The following is a 21,062-nucleotide window of genomic DNA, read 5'->3' on the forward strand; positions in this document are numbered from 1 at the left end:
AGAAAAAATGTTTCCGCTGGTAAATGTCTGAAACTAGGAATGATCAATGTAAGATAGTCACTGATATATAAAGGCCTGTAACTTCCTGCATGATTTGTGTGATGACCTGGAAGTGCAGGTGTAGAGGCATGTGCGCTGGAAGTGCACAGCGTTTAAGCTCCTCGCCGTTTCTTATTTTTGACTGCTTGAAGCCCCGTGCTGCACTGGAGCAGCTGAATGAAAAATGCAGCTGCAGTGCTAACTTGGGTCACTTATGTGGATTTTTGGTGAGTTTTCACACCTTTTACTCACACAGAATTTTGCTGTCCAGCAGAGGCAGGAGACATCGGGAGACATTTTTTTGATAGGTTGATGTTTTATTAGTGTTCAGCGTTTATAAGTATGTTTAAAATGCAAATAAAATGAAAGTTAAAAACATTTTTTTTTTTTAAACTTTGGTTTGTCATGAGGCTGTTAATTCCATTAAAAGGAACTATAATAGATAGAATGCGGTGATCACTCGCGACGGCTATGATTGTCCACCTAAGATACTCGATGTTCCTGGCTTCTGGTTCTGAGAGTCCATGCGTGGCTGATGAGCCCGATCTTAGAGCCGCATCTTCATTCACTCACTTGGCAGGAGTTTCGAAAAGGTTGGATCGGTCCATGGACCCAAAGTCGTGGGTATTCCTTTCTCAGGCTCCTTTTCCAGGCTTCTTCTTGACGTTGTTTGTTCTCGAAGAATTGTGACCCTTCAATCAGGAGGTTCCTGCAAGTAGGTCTCTTATGAGCAAAGATCTCCCGGGCATTGACGGCTATGTTCCATTTCTTGAGTTAAGCCTACAAGGTGTCTTTGAAGAGCTGCCTTTGTCCTCTTGCTCGGGATCCATCCTTGAACTGGGTGAAGAAGATTCGCTTTGGTAGTCGGGTCTCTGACATGTTAAGCATATGGGTGGCCCAGCGGAGTTGGTTTTGGACGATCATGGTCTCAATACTGGTGCTATTGACTCCTTCAAGGGCACTAATGTTAGCATGCCTGTCCTCTCAACTGATTCAAAGTTAAAGTACATTTGGATTTTGCAGTGTATTTTTCGCTGAGTTGTTTGCGGGTCTCCCTGATGTAATGTTATCCTTAAAAGTCTCAGTGATTACTTCAAATGGTTCACAAAGTTCAATGTCTTAGTTGATTTATACAAGCCCCCTGCAAGCTAATATGAACTATCTGTCTGACAGGTATTGCAGTGAATCAATCACCCACACCAAAGGGCATCCCAAAATGATGTCAGAGGAGATGTGTGCCAGGGCATTGCACTTCAGCAGCTGATGCTTTCGGACATTGAGCGTGTCAATTAGCAATTGATATGTCAAAACACGCCCCACTTTCTCCCCCGCCCCTTCCTCCAGTTTACAAATTCATCAGTCGGGGCATTGAACATAAAATTGGCAAGTCATGTTGCAGCTGTACAGGACCTTAGTTAGGCCTCATTTGGAATAATATGTCGGTGAGGAATTGAACAAACGAATGTGATATAAAATAGGATAATTAGTTAGAATAATATAGAGGATAGAGCCGGTCAGATGGTAGTGAGTTCACAGACAAAGAACAAAGAAATTGAGCAAAGCATGGCCAGAAAGGGGGGAGCGGAGCCTCGTGCAGAGGATGGTGGAAAGGATGCAGGGTAACAAGAGGCCCAGGGTTGAGGAATGGGAAGTGAGCCAATCAGGATATATGTCCAGGTCAGGAGGTGTATAGGATGACCTATGGGAATCTTGTATGTGAAACTTGATGCCATTTGAATGATATGTGCAGAGATCTCTTTGTCTTCAACCTCACTTGGTTCTGGGAGCTTCAGGAGACTAAATTAAAACATACAAACAGTTTTAAGCATGCTACACATCAAGTAACAATATAGTGCAGATTTAAATAGTTTCACAGATGATTTGAAATGTAGAAAATTCTGTGGAGACTTATTACAGTGGGGTAGACTAGAATTAGAGAACGCAGTTTAAAAATAAGAAGTTTCCCTTCTGTGAGGGAAATTAGATTTTTTTCTGAGGGTAGTTGTCTGTGGAATTCTCTTACCCAGAGTGCGATGAAGGATGGGTCATTGAATATTTCAAAGACTGAATTAGATAGATTTTTGATTGACAAGGGAGTTATTGGTTATACAGGGTAAACAGGAAAGTAGAGTTGAGGCGACAGTTGGATCAGCAGTAATCTTATCAAATGATGGACCCGGCTTGAAAGGACGAATGGCCTATACCTGTCCCAAATTCATGTATATATTCGTGTCATGTCTTGAAATGAAATGAAAAATCGCTTATTGTCACAAGTAGGCTTCAAATGAAGTTACTGTGAAAAGCCCCTAGTCGCCACATTCCAGCGCCTGTTCGGGGAGGCTGGTACGGGAATTGAACCGGGCTGCTGGCCTGCCTTGGTCTGCTTTCAAAGCCAGCGATTTAGCCCTGTGCTAAACCAGCCCCGCATGAGACCCTTTAGAAGGAGAGGGAGCTTAAAGGAGGATGCCAGTGGGTTCAATGAGATCAGATATTAATGTTCACCTGAAGTGGCAAGTACCAGCATCATGAATATTTGTTAAGTCATGTGCAAAACACTGTAGACAAGAGTTCAATCATCTATATCTTGCCCATACTATGGAATAATGATTTGTCACTTGTTTACCCAGCCACTTAAATGCACTTTAAAAGCCATCCATCCCATAATTAATCATTTGCAACCTGGTTTTATATTTTTGGCCAATTGTATTGCATGAATTGTACACTACCTAGTAGCATTAATGATTGGTGTGATCAGGAGGCACCCATTATTCTTCTGCACATCTATTGATTAGTGTGAACAAGAGAGAGTGGGGGCTTATCACATCATACATTAATAATGCAAATCCTGCTGATCCATTTCCAAGCACAAGCTGTTAGTTTGTGGTGTTTCCCAGTTACTGACCCTTTTGACTCTTCAGTAGCAATTGAGTCACTGATCATCTGCTCTTCAACTTCAAACTTTCCGTTGCCGTTTCACAAAATTAGCTGGTCCATTATTATTGTCATAGCTGCAAGAGACCCATCTCAGCTCCAGGACATCACTGCAGGAGTTACTCGGGGTTGTGTCCTCGGCCCAACCATCTTCAACTGCTCCATCAATGAACCCACTTCCATCTTAAGATCAGTTGTGGGGATGTTTGCAGATGACTGCACAATGTTCAGCAACATTCGTGACTCCTCAGATAATGAAGCAGTCCATGGCCAAATGCAGCAAGAGCTGGACAATATCCAGGCTGACAAGTGGCAAGTTACATTCATGCCTCAAGTGCCAAGCAATGACCATCACCTACAAGAGAAGATCTAACCATCACCCCTTGACATTCAATGGCATTAGCATTGCTGAATCCCCCACAATCAGCATCCTGAGGGTTACCATTGATCAGAAACTGATCTGGACTCGCCATATTAATACTGTGGCTACCTGTCCACCATCTACAAGGCACATGTCAGGAGTGTAATGGAATACTCTCCACTTGTCTGGATTGTGCAGCTCCCACAACACTCGAGAAGCTCGACGCCATCCAGGGCAAAGCAGCCTGCTTGATTGCTCCTCCTTCCACAAACATTCAAACCCTCCACCACCGACTGTGGCAGCCGTGTGCACCATCTACAAGATGCACTGTAGTAACTCATCAAGGTTCCTGAGACAGCACCTTCCAAACACACGACCACTACCGTCTAGAAGGACAAGAGCTGCAGATTCCTGGGAACCTCACCACCTGGAGGTTCCACTCCAAGTCACTCACCACCCTGGCTTGGAATATATCGCCATTCCTTCACTATCGCTGGCGCAAAATCCTGGAACTCCCTCCCTAACAGTACAGTGGGTGTATCTTCACATCAGGGACTGCAGCGGTTCAAGAAGGCAATTCAGCACAACCTTCTGAAGGGCAACAAGGCCAGCAATAAATGCTGGCCCAACCAGCGACGCCCACATCATGTAAATGAATTTTTAAAAAACTCCACGTCAGGAACTTGCATCCTGCTTTTCAAAACAGCACAGGTTAATCTTGGTGGGCCAAGTTTAAAAGTTGTATTATAAGGGAACCCTGAAATATTCTTTCCAGGTGTAGAAAATGTTAAAGTTAGCAAATGTTGTCACATGTGGAAAAAGGAGAAAGACTGCACACTTGTGAAGGTTATTGTTGCATAATACAGTTACACGTATTGATGTTTGGATGTTATTTCACATTCATAAATCACTGAGTATTCCCCTTCCAGTTAAAGTTCTTTCTTCCTCCCACAACCTACCTCTCTTAACTTTCCAACCCATTTCTTAAATACCATGCATTTTTTCCATGGCCATCTGCTTATACTGTTTCAGAGCTAAATGCAGGGCCACGTGGAAGAGCAGTGCATATTGATTGACTTTTCTGGTTTACACTTTTTTTTGTGACTCTCCCTCTGGCACAATGGCTAAACAGGGCCCTGGGTGTTGCTGGAATTAGCAATGTGTTCAGGAATGGCCTATTGAATGAGCACAAGACACTGACTCACCAAATGCATCACTTGGCCGGCTGCTTTTAATGTTTTGAGTAAATTTAAAGATGTGTTTGAATCAATAAATATAAAATATAGCATACCAACAACTGCTGAGGTTCACTGTGCCCGATGGCAGCAGAGTGACTGGGACTTGCTGTGCACCATTTCAGCTGATTGTCTCTGCTTTAGCCTTAACAGATAAAGAACTATGTGTGAATATTGTTGCTATAAAGTGTTTTGCCTGATGTGGGCTGACCTATGCAACGCCACCTTTTCTGATTTAATCCTTTAGATTGTATTTAGTGCTGGGGGCGGCTGACAGATTGCCGATTAATTGATCAAGGAATGCAGTTGTCCCAAAGCTCCTGTAGCCAAACCTGGGGTACAGAGTCTTTCAATTTAATTCAGAAAACTGCTGTCAGAGCATCTTAAGATGGGGCCAGGAAGAAAAAGATATGCTCTGTTGTCAAGAGTGTTGCAGTAACTTCACAATATTTTGTGAGGAACCGATGCATAAAATCTTAGCTGGGAATTGCGATCACATGTATAAGTTGTTGTTTTATCATTGGTTTTTGTTTTATCATTGGTTCTGTTTGCAGAGCCGACTGAACCTGCTTAAGTTATAACTAGCACTGTGTAAATTCTAGTTCCATTATGTCAGGGTATATGAGAAAATAAACTGACAAGAATGCAGTAGACTAACACAGTCCTTTACCCGTGGGAACCTGGATCCAGTTCCAACCCAAGGTTTCTTCATTCATTTTCTCTTTGCCAAATGAGCCATAAAATTCTTAAGATAAAGACACTCTGAAGATAGCCTCCCTTGTGCTGGTGATGAGATATGTGTCAAAAAAACTTCCTCTCTGGCTGATTAATTTCTACATTACGTATAATTACTGGCAGTCAATGAATACTAACGCTTTTATATCAAGATGCTTAAATACTGCGTGATGTTACTATTATATCCCACTGCCAAGTTCCATAATGGTTACAAATCAAGTAATGGGTGTCATTGCTGAATTGCTTTGAAACTGAATCCCAACCCAAAGTTGTGAGTTCAAATCTTAACATGTCAAATTGTGAAACTGAATTGAATAAATATGAATACTTGGAGTTTGCCGCCATAAAAAATAGCTGTAAAACCTGCCAGATTGTTCAGATAAACACGATGAATTGACTGATTGTGAAATGCTACTGATCTTTGAGTGGGTCCACACACCTTTCAGACCTAAGCGTGACTCCTATCTCACATTTGTGACTGCCTTTTGATGTTCTCGAGGTATCTAGGAACTCCTGTTTTAAAAAAACAAAGAAAACCAAATGAGTAAAACAGAAATCCAACAGAAAGACTGTGGACTGTAATCAGTTTCTGTCTGTCATCACCAATCGCTTGCAGCTTAGCTTCTCTCCAAGGCTGTGTTATCATGAAAATGCATGCTGAGTAGAATATCAGAACCCCAACCCACGTAGTATGGACACTCTTTGGGAGTCTCACTTTCTTTCAGAGTGAGTTTGGGAATTGGCACCTGATTTATAATTCAGTCTTGCACTGAAGCTAAACTACTCGCATGCGATTTGCAGCCTTGTATGTCTAAAAAACGTCATGTGAGAGTACCTTTAAGAAATAGGTGTTTTTTATAGAATAGCTGTAGTGGCTGTAACTTTAGGAAATGGGTGTTTATTACTGCAGTGATGTCAGAGTGTGGGTGGAGCTGGGCTGTCTGTCTGCTTTTACTTTTGTTTGGGACTTGCAGCTGCAGGGTGTGTTTTAGTTTTGTTTTGAGAGCTGGATAGCTGCAAGCAAAACAAGCAGCTGTAAGGATCTCTGCAGGCTACAGACTGACCAGCTCATTTGGGGATTTCAAAGTGGTACATGTCTCAGTAGAGAAGTTAAACCTGATGTATTTCTGTAAAAGGGTTCTCTTTTTTTGTCGTATGGATGTTGCAAGGAAAAATTAAGAGTTACTTATAGGGTACTGTATTCTTTGGGGGATTTATTAGTGTTGATAGTTGTTAAGTTGCTTACTGTGGGTTTATAAAGTGTTAACTGGTTTCATAAATAAACATTGGTTTAATTTAAAAGTACTGTGGATTTGTGGTGCATCACACCTGTAAGGTAGGTCTGTACCACAATCTATTAAAGGTTGTGTGTCAGGTGAACTCCATGATACACTTTGGGGTTCTCTAAACCCTGACCCATAATAAAGATGATAACTTAATTGTATCCTGTCTTCCCTTTATCAAGTTAAAAATATATTGGCAAAACATTTGTTGCATCAGCAGATTCAATAATCAGGTAACAATGCATGCAGGTATATTATCCCCAGGTGGGAACACAGTGCATTAACTCAGGGCAGCACGGTAGCATGGTGGTTAGCATAAATGCTTCACAGCTCCAGGGTCCCAGGTTCGGTTCCCGGCTGGGTCACTGTCTGTGCGGAGTCTGCACGTCCTCCCCGTGTGTGCGTGGGTTTCCTCCGGGTGCTCCGGTTTCCTCCCACAGTCCAAAGATGTGCGGGTTAGGTGGATTGGCCATGCTAAATTGCCCGTAGTGTCCTAAAAAGTAAGGTTGGGGGGGGGGTTGTTGGGTTACGGGTATAGGGTGGATACGTGGGTTTGAGTAGGGTGATCATTGCTCGGCACAACATCGAGGGCCGAAGGGCCTGTTCTGTGCTGTACTGTTCTATGTTCTATGTTCTTAACTCAGTAGTGTCTGTTGTGTGATTGTTGCAGAGACTAATTACTTTAAAAATGATATTTGGATATCCTGTGACTGACTCGAGAGGAACACGTGACAAGCTTTAAAGTTTCAAGGCTTCTGCTGTAACAAACAAACTGGAAGCAGCATTGACTAAACAACTGTTTTCAGGCAACTTATTCTGTAAACTACAGAAAGGATTTTCAACGACATTGTAATGCGACCGACAGCCCCACGTCAGCTGGGTAACCTCTCATCCAGGCAGCACAATATTATTCACATGTTCTATGTGCCATGTTCTTGCTCTTTCACTTAGCCTGCCCAGACCCATGGCACTGTAGCATACTGGTTAGCACAGTTGTTTCACTGCTTCAGGGTCCCAGGTTCGATTCCCAGCTTAGGTCACTGTCTGTGTAGAGTCTGCATGTTCACTCCATGTGCGTGGGTTTCCTCTGGGTGCTCCAGTTTCCTCCCACAGTCCAAAGATGTGCAGGTTGGTGGATTGTCCATTCTGAATTGCCATTAGTGTCCAAAAAGGTCAGGTGGGGTTACGGGATAAAGGTGATTGGATGGAGGCATGAGGCTTACGTACGGTGCTCTTTCCAAGGGCTGGTGAAGACTCAATGGGCTGAATGGCCTCCTTCTGCACTGTAAATTCTATGAAATCTATGAAATCCCTGAATTAACTTTCACTGTGAGGGTTACTGTGATGATTGCTTCTCTCTATCCCAAACGTGACAAATCTTTCAACCTTCTTTAAATCCTCGCAAGTTTGGTCTTTTCAGTCTGAGCACAAGCTCTCCCCTGTGTTCTGTCTGATGAACAATTTTTTCTGCATCAGGTACTGGATCTGCCTCTATTTTCCTGCTCATTTTTTGATTTAAAAAAAAAAAAATGTTTTCATTGGTATTTTCCAGTTTTTCAGAGTAATGGCTCGTGTCTGATATTTTCAAATAAAGCTGTTTCCTATTTACACAGCTTTTTACATGTGGTTTACCCCCATCTGCCTCACCCCTCTCCCCTTCCTTTGTTGATGGCTTTGTAGCCCTCTTAGTGATGCATTCTCTCTTTGGCGTCACATACTGCGTTCCATTTCTTTCTGTAGGGATCTTTAGATTTTTGTCATTGGTGGGAGCAGTCACGGCTGAATGGCCCTGCCCCCTCTTCTTTTACTCCCTGTGTTCCACTCTGTGACCCCCTTGGGTTCCCTTCTCCTCTTCCCCTCCTCCGTCTCTTTTTCTCTTGTGTGTTTTCCCTTGCCTTCCTCCCGTCCTCCATTCCGCCCTCCTCTCCCTCGCTGTTTGCCTCAAACAGGTTTTGGAACAGGTTGATGAATGGCCCCCACGCTTTGTGGGAGCCCTCGTCTGACCCTCGGATGGTGTACTTGATCTTCTCCAGTTGGAGGAATTCTGAGAGGTCTGCCAGACAGTCTGCGGCCTGGGTGGTGCTGCTTATTGCCAGCCGAGCAGGATTCTCCGGCGTGCAATTAGGAAAGCGAAAGCTAGGGCGTCCGCCCTCCTCCCCATATGTAGTTCTGGCTGGTCCGATACCCCAAAGACTACCACTCTCGGGCATGGCTCCACCTTCACCCCCACAACCGTGGAAATTGCCTCGAAGAAGGATGTCCAGAACCCGACAAGCCTAGGGCAGGCCCAAAACATGTGGGCATGGTTGGTGGGCCTCCCTGGCACTGTTCATATTTCTCCGCCATTTCTGGATTCTGGTTAGGTGAGCTCTGTACACCACTTTAAACTGCGTGAGGGTTAGCCTGGCGCAGGAGCAGATGGAGTTGGTCCTAGTCAGTGCTTTGCTTTAGAGTCCCCAACCCACTTCTGTCCCACATTCATCCTCCCATTTTTGTCTGGCTTTGTCCAGTGGTAGTCTTGCCCTATCTAGTAACTATTCCGCATTTTCCCTTCTCCTTGCTATCCTAATTTATTAGTTCCTCCAGTAGTGAGTCTCTTGGGGCCCTGGGGTATCTGCCATCTTCTTGCGGGGAAAGGCGATATCCAAGTTCCGGTCCTGTCGGCAGTTCCATGTCCTCCATCAGTGCACTTGAACCCCATATGATAGAGAAAGTGCCCATAGATAGTGCAAAATGTGTGATGGGTTGATAGATGCACTTGAACCCCATATGATAGAGAAAGTGCCCATAGATAGTGCAAAATGTGTGACGGGTTGAGAGATGCACTGGAACTCCATATGGTAGAGAAAGTGTCCATAGATAGTACAAAATGTGTGACGGGTTGATAGATGCACTTGAACCCCATATGATAGAGAAAGTGCCCATAGATGGTAAAAAATGTGTGACGGGTTGAGAGATGCACTTAAACCCCATATGGTAGAGAAAGTGCCTATAGATGGTACAAAATGTGTGACTGGTTGAAAGACGCACTTGAACCCCATATGGTGGAGAAAGTGCCCAGAGATAGTATAGTACAAAATGTGTTACGGGTTGATAGATGCACTTGAACCACGTGCACTTATAAGTGAGCAAGAAATAGGTCAATCTATAAAATAAAAGACAAAACGTATGAAACAATAAGCAGTATTACTGAGGCAGATGAAGCTGGCAGAAGTATTCAAGAATGCTTTCCAGCAAAGTACATCGACCTCTGCACCCTCCCCTAAAAACAGATCGCAGATGGAGCTACAGATGGGAACTCAATGCAGATACCCTGTATTTATTATTGAGTGATGCTTATTTTTCTAGCCATTTTATTGACTTCAGACTACAACTAGCCTCGTATTAGGCTACTGTAATGCAAATGGGCGTAGTCTTATATGTGGTATCCGAAAACCAAAATGATCTGAAATGCAATTCGCCCCGAGGGATTCGAACAGCGGAGACTACCTGGATGACATTATTTTTGATCCCCAAGCGCACTTTGGATTACTTTTTCCAAAATCTCATGGTTGAAACTGAAAGCAGATGTCAAGACCGAGATCAGTAGATTTTTGGATACTTGGAGAATTAAACGATATGGGGATTTTGAGGAACCGTGGAGAATATCAGTCATCACCAACAGCAGAGCAGGCTCGAAGGGCCAGATGAACCTATGAGGATCTATAGATTATGGCACTGCATTCCAAAAAACTGCTGTGTGTAAAATAGCCACATTTAAGGAACCAAAAGATTGCTTGAAATTGATGGTTGAGTTTGAAATTAAACTTGAGGGGGCAGTTAAGAGTCAAACACAGCTCAAGAGATGGGCAATAAATGCTGGCACAGCCTGTGGCGCCCATGTCTTATGATCGACTAAAAAAAAAAGTTCCAAATTACACACAGGTTTCAGTGATTCCACCCAATTTTGTGTTGCTATCTAATAGGTAAATGCACTAAGACGACAGGAAAGAATGATTAAGAACCGTGAATCAGCATGCCTGTCCCGGAGGAAGAAGAAGGAATATCTACTGAACCTGGAGCACAGGCTGAGGTCCGCACTGTTTGAAAATGCGAAACTTAAGAATGAAAATGGTTCTCTTCAAAAAAAGCTCCAAGATCTGATGTCGGAGGTAAGTGATGTTCCAATTGACTTTGATGCAGAACAAGTTTGAGTCAGAAAATTGAGTTTGCTGTGGGTTGAAGAGCTGACTTTGAGTCATGGAGGTCAGGGCTGTGTGAAAGAACAGAAGAAGACCTAACTTTAATTTAAAAGCTGCTAAGGGATATTTTAACAGAAATAGTGAAAACATTTCCAAAAGCGCTTTTTTGTTCAGTTACAACTTATCTCAAATGTCACAAACCACTTCAAATGCAATTAATTACTTTGAAACATGGTGCCTGTTATGTGTACATAAATGGGCCATGATTGTGCAATCAGTAAGATTCAATAAACATCTGAGATGAATGGACACGAGCTATATTTGATCGAGACACAAATATTTGCCAGAATACTGGTACTGTATCGTGCTCTTTTGTAACTAGTGCGATAGGCTCGTTAACATCTATGGCTGAAGACAGACATGGTCTCAGTTTAACACGCCCAATAAAGGACAGCTCATTTCACAATGCAGCAATCCTTCACAGCAGTTTCAGCTGAGATTGTTTTCCACGTTGCTCCCATTAGTTTGAGCTGCGGTCCATTTCCATAATATTAAAAAACGATTTGGGTGGTCATCCAAGTGTTCCTGGTGTCACTTGTTGAACCAAATACAAAACAGTGCAATGTGATTTATTATGGCGTTAATGAATTGGCTACGTAAGTTGTGAGTAAAACTTCAAGAAAAGCTTTACATTTGATTTTCTGAAAGATTTTCACTGCTGACTTTTGAGGTAAAACTGACTAACTCACACACAGGATTAAATACACCTTCAAGCATATCTCTGATCATGATATTATATGTCGGATTGACCAGTGCTCAGCCACAAGCTGTGATGTCACGCACAGAATATATCTGTAACCTGCTCCTGATGTAGCCCTTTCACAGAATGATGTGATTGGTTCATGGGTTATCTGTTCTGGTTTCAAAAATTCACCATTTCGTAACTTCAGGAACAACCAAAGAGTTTGTTCAGCACACAGGTGAAAATGCTCTGGAGCTGTTGCAAGGCCTTGGGGATGTAGATCGGTATGGATCGGAACAGAAGAGGAAGCTGGGCAGTATGTTCATCTTGATCGTCTGAACCTTCCCCATCAAAGAGTGTGGGAGTGTGCCCCACCTCTTGCAGGTCCTTTTTAACTTCCTCCACCAGGCTCGTCAGGTTCCACTTGTGGATCCGTGTCCAGTCATGGGCGATTTGGATCCCCAGGTAGCGGAATTTGTTTCGGGCCTGTTTAAATGGCAGTCCCACCAGCTCTGCCCCTCTCCCTTGTGGGTTCACAGGAAAGATTTCACTTTTGCTCAGGTTGAGTTTGTTGCCCGAGATGGCTCAACTCTTTCAAGAGCGCAATGATTCCCTCCATGCTGTTTTGTGGGTCCGCAACGTGGAGGGGCAGGTCATTTGCATAGGGCGAGACTCTGTGTTCTCTGTCACCTTTCCGGATCCCCTTCCACTTTTTTGTTACTCTAAAGGCAATCGCGAGTGGTTTGATTGCTAGGGCGAACAGCAGCGGGGACAGCGGGTATCCCTGCCTTGTGCCTCTGTGCAGTTGGTGGTGGCCATTTGTACGTTTGCCAATTGGAGCATTGTACACATGTTTCACCAAGACAATAAACCTCTTTCCAAGCCGAAACCGCTCCAGTACCTCTCTGAGGTACTTCCATTCAATTCTGTCGACGGCCTTTTCTGCGTCCAGGGAGATGATCACCTCCCGTGTTCTCTCCCTGAATGGGGTCATTATCACATTCAGCAGGTGCCTGATGTTCGATATTAGCTGTCTACCCTTAACAAAGCCTAATTTCGGCCTTCTACCACCACCTCTGGTCTACAGTTCTTCAGCCACCTGACTGGGATCTTGGGCAATATTTTTGCGCCTGCATTGAGCAATGAGATGGGTCTGTGGGACCCACATTCTGTTGGGTCTTTGTCCTTTCTGGGTATCAGCGAGATTGAGGCTTGTGCTGGTGTAGGCGGCAGGGTGCCCCTCGCCAGCGAGTCCGTGAACAACATCTGCAAGTGTGGGGCCAGTGCTGCTGCAAATTTTTTGTAGATGTCTGGTCCGGGTGCCTTCCCCAACTGCATGGAAGTGATGCTCTCTCTGACTTCTCCCAGTTCTAATTGTGCTTCCATCCCCAGTTACTTATCCTCCCCTGGCATCTCCAGTCCATCGACGAACTGCTTCATCCCCATGTCCCCTTCGGGGGCTCTGAGATATCAAATGCATGGTTGACCTTTTCTGGCTTTGCTAAGAGTTTGCCTTTGCCATGCCGAATCTCTGCTGTTTCCCTTGTGGTTGCCTGCTTTCCCATTTGGTGAGCCAGCAGGCAGCTGGCTTTGTCTCTTTGTTCGTGCAAGGTCCGCTGTGCCTAGAGGACTTGGTGCCATTGCTTTCCTTGTGGAGAACAGGCCAAAGTTCATTTGTAGCTTTTTCCTCTCCGCCAGGAGCTCTTGGTCGGGGCCTCTGAGCATTGCCAGTCTATCTCCAGTATGGAGTTGACTAGTTGTTGCCTAGCCATCCTCTTGTTCCCTACCCATTATGCTTTGTAAACAATAATTTCAACTCTGATCACAGCCTTCAGCGCCACCCAAGCATGGAGAGTGAGACCTCCGTGTTCCGGTTTTTAGTAACATACTCATTTATGATTTGTGATATTTTTCACAGAAAGCCTTGTCAGCCGGGAGGGCAATGTTCATCCTCCATGGGGGCGTTAGGCATGGCCCATCTCCAAACTCACACCCAGGTTGTGTGGAGCGTGGGCAGAGATTATAATTGTGGAGTATTCCACTCCTACTATCCCTGGAAGTACCAATTTTCCCACCATAAAGAAGTCAATCCGAATGTATACGTTACGTACCTGGGAGAAGAAGGAGAACACCTTCCCGTATTCAGAGTGAGGTAGAGCGATCCTGCACAAAGTGTCTCTCAGGTTGATACAGTCCCTTCAGGTGGCCGTCTCACCATTGTCTTTGCTGCTGTTTCTCCAGCCCAAATTTGTCTGCGTCCGCAAGGGTCGGGAAGAAAAGTCCCCTGCCGTAGAATGTAACCCAGAGTTTAGCCAGGTAAAGCATCCCAAACTCCACTTTGCTTTTGTACAGGGCTGACTTCGCCCTGTTGAACTCCGTCCGGCACTTGGCCTGGTCCGTCCTAATGAAGTGATATATCCTGATGTGCTACCCGTCCCAGTTGCAGGTCCTTGTTTGCCTGGCCCAGCACAGGATTCTTTCCCGATTCTGGTACTGGTGCATCTTGCTGATTATTGGCCTCAGCTTCTCTCCAGCCATGGATTACGGCCGGATTTGGATTTCGGCCAGAGCGACCGGTGGGCTTTCTCAGTTTCTGGCTGGTTGGGGAAGCTGTTCCTTCCCATCAGCTTTCCCAGTACCTGGGCCAAATAGTCCGTGGAGTCCCTGCCTTCGACCCCTTCTGGCAGGCCCACTATCTTTAAGATTTGGCGCCTTGACCTGTTGGCTTGGTTCTCTTTTTTTTTCCCCTCAGACTTCCCTGCGTCATGACCAACCTTGCTTTTCTATCTCCAGGGCAGCGATCCGGTCACTCTGATCTGTTGAGGCTTTTCCTAGTTCTTTGGTGTTCCCTTGGGCTTCCAGTCTCCACTCTGCCTTGTCCAGGGCCAACTTGCATGGTTGCCAGGGCCTCTGCGACTGCCACCTTGACTTTCCTGTGCTCCCCATGTCCCCTGGAGAGGAACTTCCTCCATCCCTCTTGTGAGGGGGAAACGCCTTGTGCGATTTGCCGGTCCCGCTCGTTCTGTTGTGGCTGGCACTTCGTCACCTTGTGCGTCCGCCATCTTGACCACTTGTTTCTGCTAGTTTTTTCCACTTTTTGTCTCCTTGCAGCCTCTGGCGATACTGTTGTTCGGCATCTTCTCTTGTGCTATTGTTAGATGAGGTAAGGGGATACTTTGTCAGCAGGCTTTTTGTGTGTAAAAGAGCCTATTTTCAGGTTCTTGGAAGGAGCGCCACCTGATGTGCGACTCCTCAGCATATCCCCATCAACGGAAGTCTGACAGTTAATTTTTGTGTTTACATTTCCATGTCGGCTGTTGCATCCATTGCTCTGTTGGGATGTAAATGTTTGAAATTTAGAACATGTTTCTTTATTTGTTTGACTGCAGGATTGTGCACCGCACATTTTGAGTATGTCTACATAAAAACAGATGGAGTGTTGGGATATATGGGAGGGTTAAATTTGGGAGGGAAAAACAATTATTTGCCTGGCTGTCTATATTTTATAGCCAATTTGGCTGGGAATGTTCAACAAATGGTTTAGCATAAAATGATCCAAAGTGAAGACAGGCTTTGAAAGAAACACATGTTTCTCCTGGGTTTGTCAAATAAATTTAATGAGCAGCCAGGCAAAAAAACTGGAAAATGAAACATTTAACCCGAGTTCATATCACAGAAAAGTAATTTTTGTTTGACTGTAAAATGTCAGCATCTCGGTTAGGTGGTATATGAAGTGATATTAAGTGATGCGTATGCAGCTGATGTGAGGAAAGAGCATTGAGATAAAAGGTAGCCTGGCCTGTAAAGGGTTGGGAAAAGGCAGGCAAAGATGAAAAAGAGAGTTTTGTACTTTTTTTGAAAAATGTGATAGTTTAATCCGCTTGGGAATCACCTGTGTATTTGATAAATGTAACTGTTTCTCTTTCAGAATCAGCAACTAAAAGTTACCACTCCGAAGCGAAGAGCTATATGTGCCATGGTATTGCTGACATTTATAGCACTCAGTTATGGTTCTGTGAGGTAAGTTGCAGTACGTACAATTTCCTGCTTTAGTTCCATATGTTGATACAGGAGCTGGCTGTGTTATGAGATTGAGCAACTAACTGCCAAGCTGTTTGATAATCAAATTTAGTGAAGAAAATTACATGGGTGACTGTGTAGTTGACAGCGTTGACACTTAATTGCAACAAGCAGTAAAGGTCCAGCTTTTTAGGAGTTGCAAGTTAAAAGAAGCAACTGTACAAAAGTTAGCAGAACCGCTTAAAGAGAAGCTTCTTCAATTGTGATCCTGCTGTTTAATTCCCAGGAATTTGTAGCCCTTTACATGAGCTTGTCAATGTGTTGAGGTCACATTCGAATTGACAGGTTGAATGGAAGATCATAATTGGATTGTGAGTCCAAGGTCAGGAGATTATAAATGCTTAAACAGAGACCTGGATCGTGATAGGATAGGTTTTTTGTAATGCGTGACCAGGGAATACTCATAAACGGAGGTAGGATTGGGGGTGCATCGGAGAATTCAACGCCATTCGGGTGATGAAGAAATGGTGCTAAATAATAAACAAATAGTTGTCACCTGTTGGAGCCATCTTGGAAACTGAAGTATTGGAGTTATGGCAGTGGAGTTTTTCTTTACTGTGTTTTTCCAGTAATTGTGACTTCAGTCAGGCTTGCTATCCTTGATGTGGAAAGTCCTGTTACTGCTTATATTGGCATGTTTACTACAATCCCTCAGATCTGAGTCAAGTACAGTATAAATGATGCTGTTCACTATCCCATGCATTCATTTCTGTTCACATAAAAGACAAGAGGATTGCTAAATTCTCATTTTCATCCATTTATCAGAACCAGTCACATTTTGCCAAGTACTCATTATCCCTAAAAACAACATCCACTGAGAGTGAAGTTACTTGTTAAATTACATTTGATTTATGGCTTTGTCAGTTATAATTGAACCTTTTTTGCAGTGGGTAGTTGAGAAGGCTGCTGACTCTAGACTGTTACAGTACCTAGTGGTGTTTCATTTTGCTTTGGTGCTCCATATCTAAAGCCAAAGTCCTCTATCCTTCAATGTGTTTGGAATTGAACCAGTGGTAGCTTATTGAATGTGCTGATTAAGAAAGTATTTATGGCAGTTTCCAAGTTTGAAGACATTGATTTGGGGTTCGGTTTGCATTCAGCCTCATTAGTTATCTGGCATTGAAACAAAAGACGACCTCACCACATCCAGTTCACTGGTTCCTAAGTACAAATATGCATTATCTCTCTTCCATCCCCCTCTTCACTTCAAGGCTAGGGATGGAATTTGGAAGTATGAATAAATTCCAATATTTTCAGTTTTCATTTGATGCAATTTCTCCACACATGCAACCCCTCTTTCGCCATCTGCAACGCCCCCCCCCCCCCCCCCCCCCCCCAGAAACGATCACCAGATGTCCCGAAGCCAATAAGCACTTTCCAAGTGCAGCCACTGTTGTGATGTCCATACAATCTGTTTTTGTGATATTGATTGACATTGGAGATAGCTCCCCTGCTCCTCTTTGGCTTGTACTTGAGGGTGTGGGGGGGAGGGGGGGGAGGGGCTTTTTTCTCCAATGATAGGGGAGGGTTAGGTGAAGACCTGGTTTAATTTCTCATCTGAAAAATGGTCCTTCGGTACTGCACTGCAGTCAACTTTGAGATTTGTGGTGAAGTCCTGTAGTGGGCCGTAAACTCTTGTGAGTTAGGTGAGAGTGAGTTACAGCCGATCATCCAAGAAGTGAAGATTTGAGTTCCATTCAGTGATCTAAGATATTGAGATTGTCACTGCTCTTGCTAAGTTCTACAGTATTACAAGAAATGCTGTGACAATTTTGCCTAAGATATGCCATGGTATTAGCTCCTTAAATTCTGTTCTTGTGTTTAAATGGTTAAAAAAAAACTTGTCACAGAAACTGTGTCCCAGCTTGATGGGTTACAACAATTGGTTGGCTGGTTGTTGGACAGCTGCTTTGAAGTTGGAACCCCACAGTAATTCTGAATAACTGTGTGGTTAAACTGCATATGTATCTTTTGTCATTCAGGCACATTTAATGGCGAGCTATTGAAGCACTGCTTGGTTCTGGTCTCTTTCTTTTCCTTGGAACTTTACTGGCCTGCTCTTCATTGCAATTACTGAGCCTTTGGCTTGAATCTATCTGAAATTTCTTCAGCGTGTTCGCACTGTCAGATACATCTGAACTTGTTCAGGACAAAAGACCATGAAAATGAATTAGAATTAATAGCTGCCAAAGGAGTTTGCTTTTCCTGGAAATGTTTATCAGATTCATTTATTTACAGTTGAGCCTAAAACAAGATTAATTATGTTTTACCATGTTTCAACACAAGGCGAATCCTTGCGACAGCAATGGGCTGAACCAGTGCAGAATTTACATAAAAACCTAATTTGACCATGCCATCTTTGAAGTAGCTTTCAGGGCACATGATAACATTTTCAACGAAGTAGACAAGGCAGTTTCACCTATGAGACATTTGCAACCTAGAAGCTAAAAAAATCAAAAATAACAAGAGTAAACGAAACTTGAAAATTGATAACAGTCTTTGCAAGTGCATGAAAACCAAAAACCCTATTTAATTAAGCAACTTGGTTCATTCACTTTTTTTAATATGCTGGGTGAGTACTCGTTAGCATTGAGGGCAGCAGGGTAGCATGGTGGTTAGCATAAATGCTTCACAGCTCCAGGGTCCCAGGTTCGATTCCTGGCTGGGTCACTGTCTGTGTGGAGTCTGCACGTCCTCCCCCTGTGTGCGTGGGTTTCCTCCGGGTGCTCCGGTTTCCTCCCACAGTCCAAAGATGTGCGGGTTAGGTGGATTGGCCATGCTAAATTGCCCGTAGTGTCCTAATAAAAAGTAAGGTTAAGGGGGGGGTTGTTGGGTTACGGGTATAGGGTGGATACGTGAGTTTGAGTAGGGTGATCATGGCTCGGCACAACATTGAGGGCCGAAGGGCCTGTTCTGTGCTGTACTGTTCTATGTTCTATTACTAAAAATCACATCCATTGAGAGTGAAGTTACTTATTAAATTACATTTGTTTTATGGCTTTGTCAGTTATTTAAAAAAAATTTTTATTGAGGCATTTGTGATTGTATAACAACAATTTCAAATGTAAACATGACGCAGTAAATAACAACCCCCCCCCCCCCCCCCAAACCAACAACCATACTCAGCCAGCATGGCTTACACACACAGTTCCCCAGTCCCACCTCCTTCACTCGCTGATCACGCCTAAACTATCTTCCCCTACCCCACTCCTTCCCGAACCCCCCTCCCCTTATCGTATCTGCTAACAATTGAATTTTCCCTGGAGAAGTCGATTAAACGGCTGCCACCTCCGAACCAACTCGTGCGTCGATCCTCTCAAAGTGAATTTGATTTTCTCAAGACTGAGAAACTCAGCCATGTCACAAGCCCAAACCCCCCCGATTTTGGGGGCTCCGAATCCCTCCATGCCAATATGATCCATCTCTGGGCTACCAGTGAGGTAAAGGTCAAAACGTCAGCCTCTCTCGGCCCCTGGACTCTCTGGTCTTCCGACACTCCAAAAATCGCCACCTCTGGACTCGGAGCCACCCTTGTTTTTAGTACCGTGGACATGACGTCGGCAAATCCCTGTCAAAATCCCCTGAGCTTCGGACATACCCAAAACATGCGGATATGATTCTCGGGCCCTCCCGCAGATCGCCCACACCTGTCCTCCACCCCTTCAAAAAACCTGCTCATCCAGGCCACTGTCATGTGTGCCCCGTGGACCACCTTGAATTGTAACAGGCTGAGCCTGGCACATGATGAAGACGTGTTGACTCTACTCAGCAAATCCACCCACAGACCTGCCTCCAGTTCCTTACCCAACTCATCTTCCCACTTACGCTTTACCTCCCCTATCTGGGTTCCCTCCCACTCCATGAGCTCTTCATAAATTTCCGAGAACTTCCCCTCCCCACTCCCATTTTTGAAACTACCTTGTCTTGTATCCCCTGAGGTGGTAAAAGTGGAAAGGTCGAAACCTGCCTCCATACAAAGTCCCTCACCTGCAGATAACGCACCCATTCCCCCCCTGGGCAGCTCAAACTCCTCCTCCAAGCACGGAAAGCTGCCATCAACAAACAGGTCCCCTATCCGCTTAATCCCAGCTCGCTGCCACCTCCGAAACCCCCCATCCAGCTTCCCGTGCACAAACCAGTATTTCCCACAAATTTGAGCCCACACCGATGCTTCCTCCACTCCCATATGCATCCGTCACTGTCCCCATACCCTCAAAGCCGCCACTACCACCAGGCTTGTGGAGTACCGAGCTGGCGAGAACGGCAGAGGTGCCATTACCAATGGCCCCAAGCTTGTGCCCTTACATGATGCCGCTTCTACCCGCTCCCATATCGGCCCCTCCCCTTCTTCCCACTTTCTACATAGCTATATTTGTCACCCAATAATAGTTCCTAAAAGAACTGTCATCTTTACGGTCTGTACCCTCCCCGCCAGTGACAACGGGAGCATATCCCACCCCGAAAGTCCTCCTTCATCTGCTCAACCAGCTGGGCCAAATTTCATTTATATAGCTACCCCCAGCCCCACACCACCTGGATTCCCAAATATCGAAAACTCCCTCGCACCACTTTGAACGGCATCTCCCCCAATCTCCTCTCCTGTCGCCTCGCCTGGAACACAAAGACATCACTCTTGCCCATATTCAGTTTATACCCAACAAACAGCTATATTCCACTAGGATCCGTATAATCTCTTCCATAAGCTCCGTATAAGCTCTTTCTGACCCTTAACGGGTCAGAAATATACAGGAGTGCGCCATCCGCATATAACGAGACCCTGTGCTCCACCCCTCCCAAACAAACCCCTGCTAGACCTTTGACGCTCTCAGCACCATGGCCAGACTCTATGGCCAAGGCACATAGCGGAGGGGAGAGTGGACATCCCTGCCTCATCCCCCGGTGCAGCCAAAAATAATCCGAGCTCACTCGGTTCGTCTGCACACTCGCCACCGGTGTCTGATACAGCAATCGGACCCAGTTCACAAAACCCTGCCCATACCGAACTGCCCCAGGACCTCCCACAGATAATCCCACTCCACCCGGTCGAAGGCCTTCCCCGCATCCATAGCGACCATTACCTCCACCTCCCTGCCCTCAAGAGGGCATCATGATAACATTCAAGAGTCTTCTAACGTTGGCCATTAACTGTCTCCCTTTCACAAACCCCGTCTGGTCCTCCCCTATGACCCCTGACACACAATCCTCTATTCTCAAGGCCAGAATATTACAAAGAACAAAGAAAATTACAGCACAGGAATAAGCCCTTCGGCCCTCCCAGCCTGCGCCGATCCAGATCCTTTATCTAAACCTGTTGCCTATTTTCCAAGGTCTACTTCCCTCTGTTCCCCGCCCGTTCATATATCTGTCCAAATGCATCTTAAATGATGCTATCGTGCCCGCCTCTACCACCTCCTCTGGCAAAGCATTCCAGGCACCCACCACCCTCTGCGTAAAAAACTTTCCACGCACATTTCC

At 44.8% G+C, this 21,062-nt stretch overlaps 1 protein-coding gene across 1 annotated transcript in view; it reads left to right on the forward strand.

The window, feature by feature from the left end:
- The window catches only part of atf6 (activating transcription factor 6), a 440,428-nt gene that overhangs the window by 83,900 nt on the left and 335,466 nt on the right, over positions 1 to 21,062 (forward strand). The window contains exons 8-9 of the mRNA XM_038795101.1: positions 10,550 to 10,735; positions 15,436 to 15,527. Coding sequence (XP_038651029.1) covers positions 10,550 to 10,735; positions 15,436 to 15,527 — 278 coding nt within the window. The remainder of the gene's footprint in view (positions 1 to 10,549; positions 10,736 to 15,435; positions 15,528 to 21,062) is intronic.

The sequence above is a fragment of the Scyliorhinus canicula genome, chromosome 4 (assembly GCF_902713615.1).
Source record: "Scyliorhinus canicula chromosome 4, sScyCan1.1, whole genome shotgun sequence".
Lineage (NCBI taxonomy): Eukaryota > Metazoa > Chordata > Chondrichthyes > Carcharhiniformes > Scyliorhinidae > Scyliorhinus > Scyliorhinus canicula.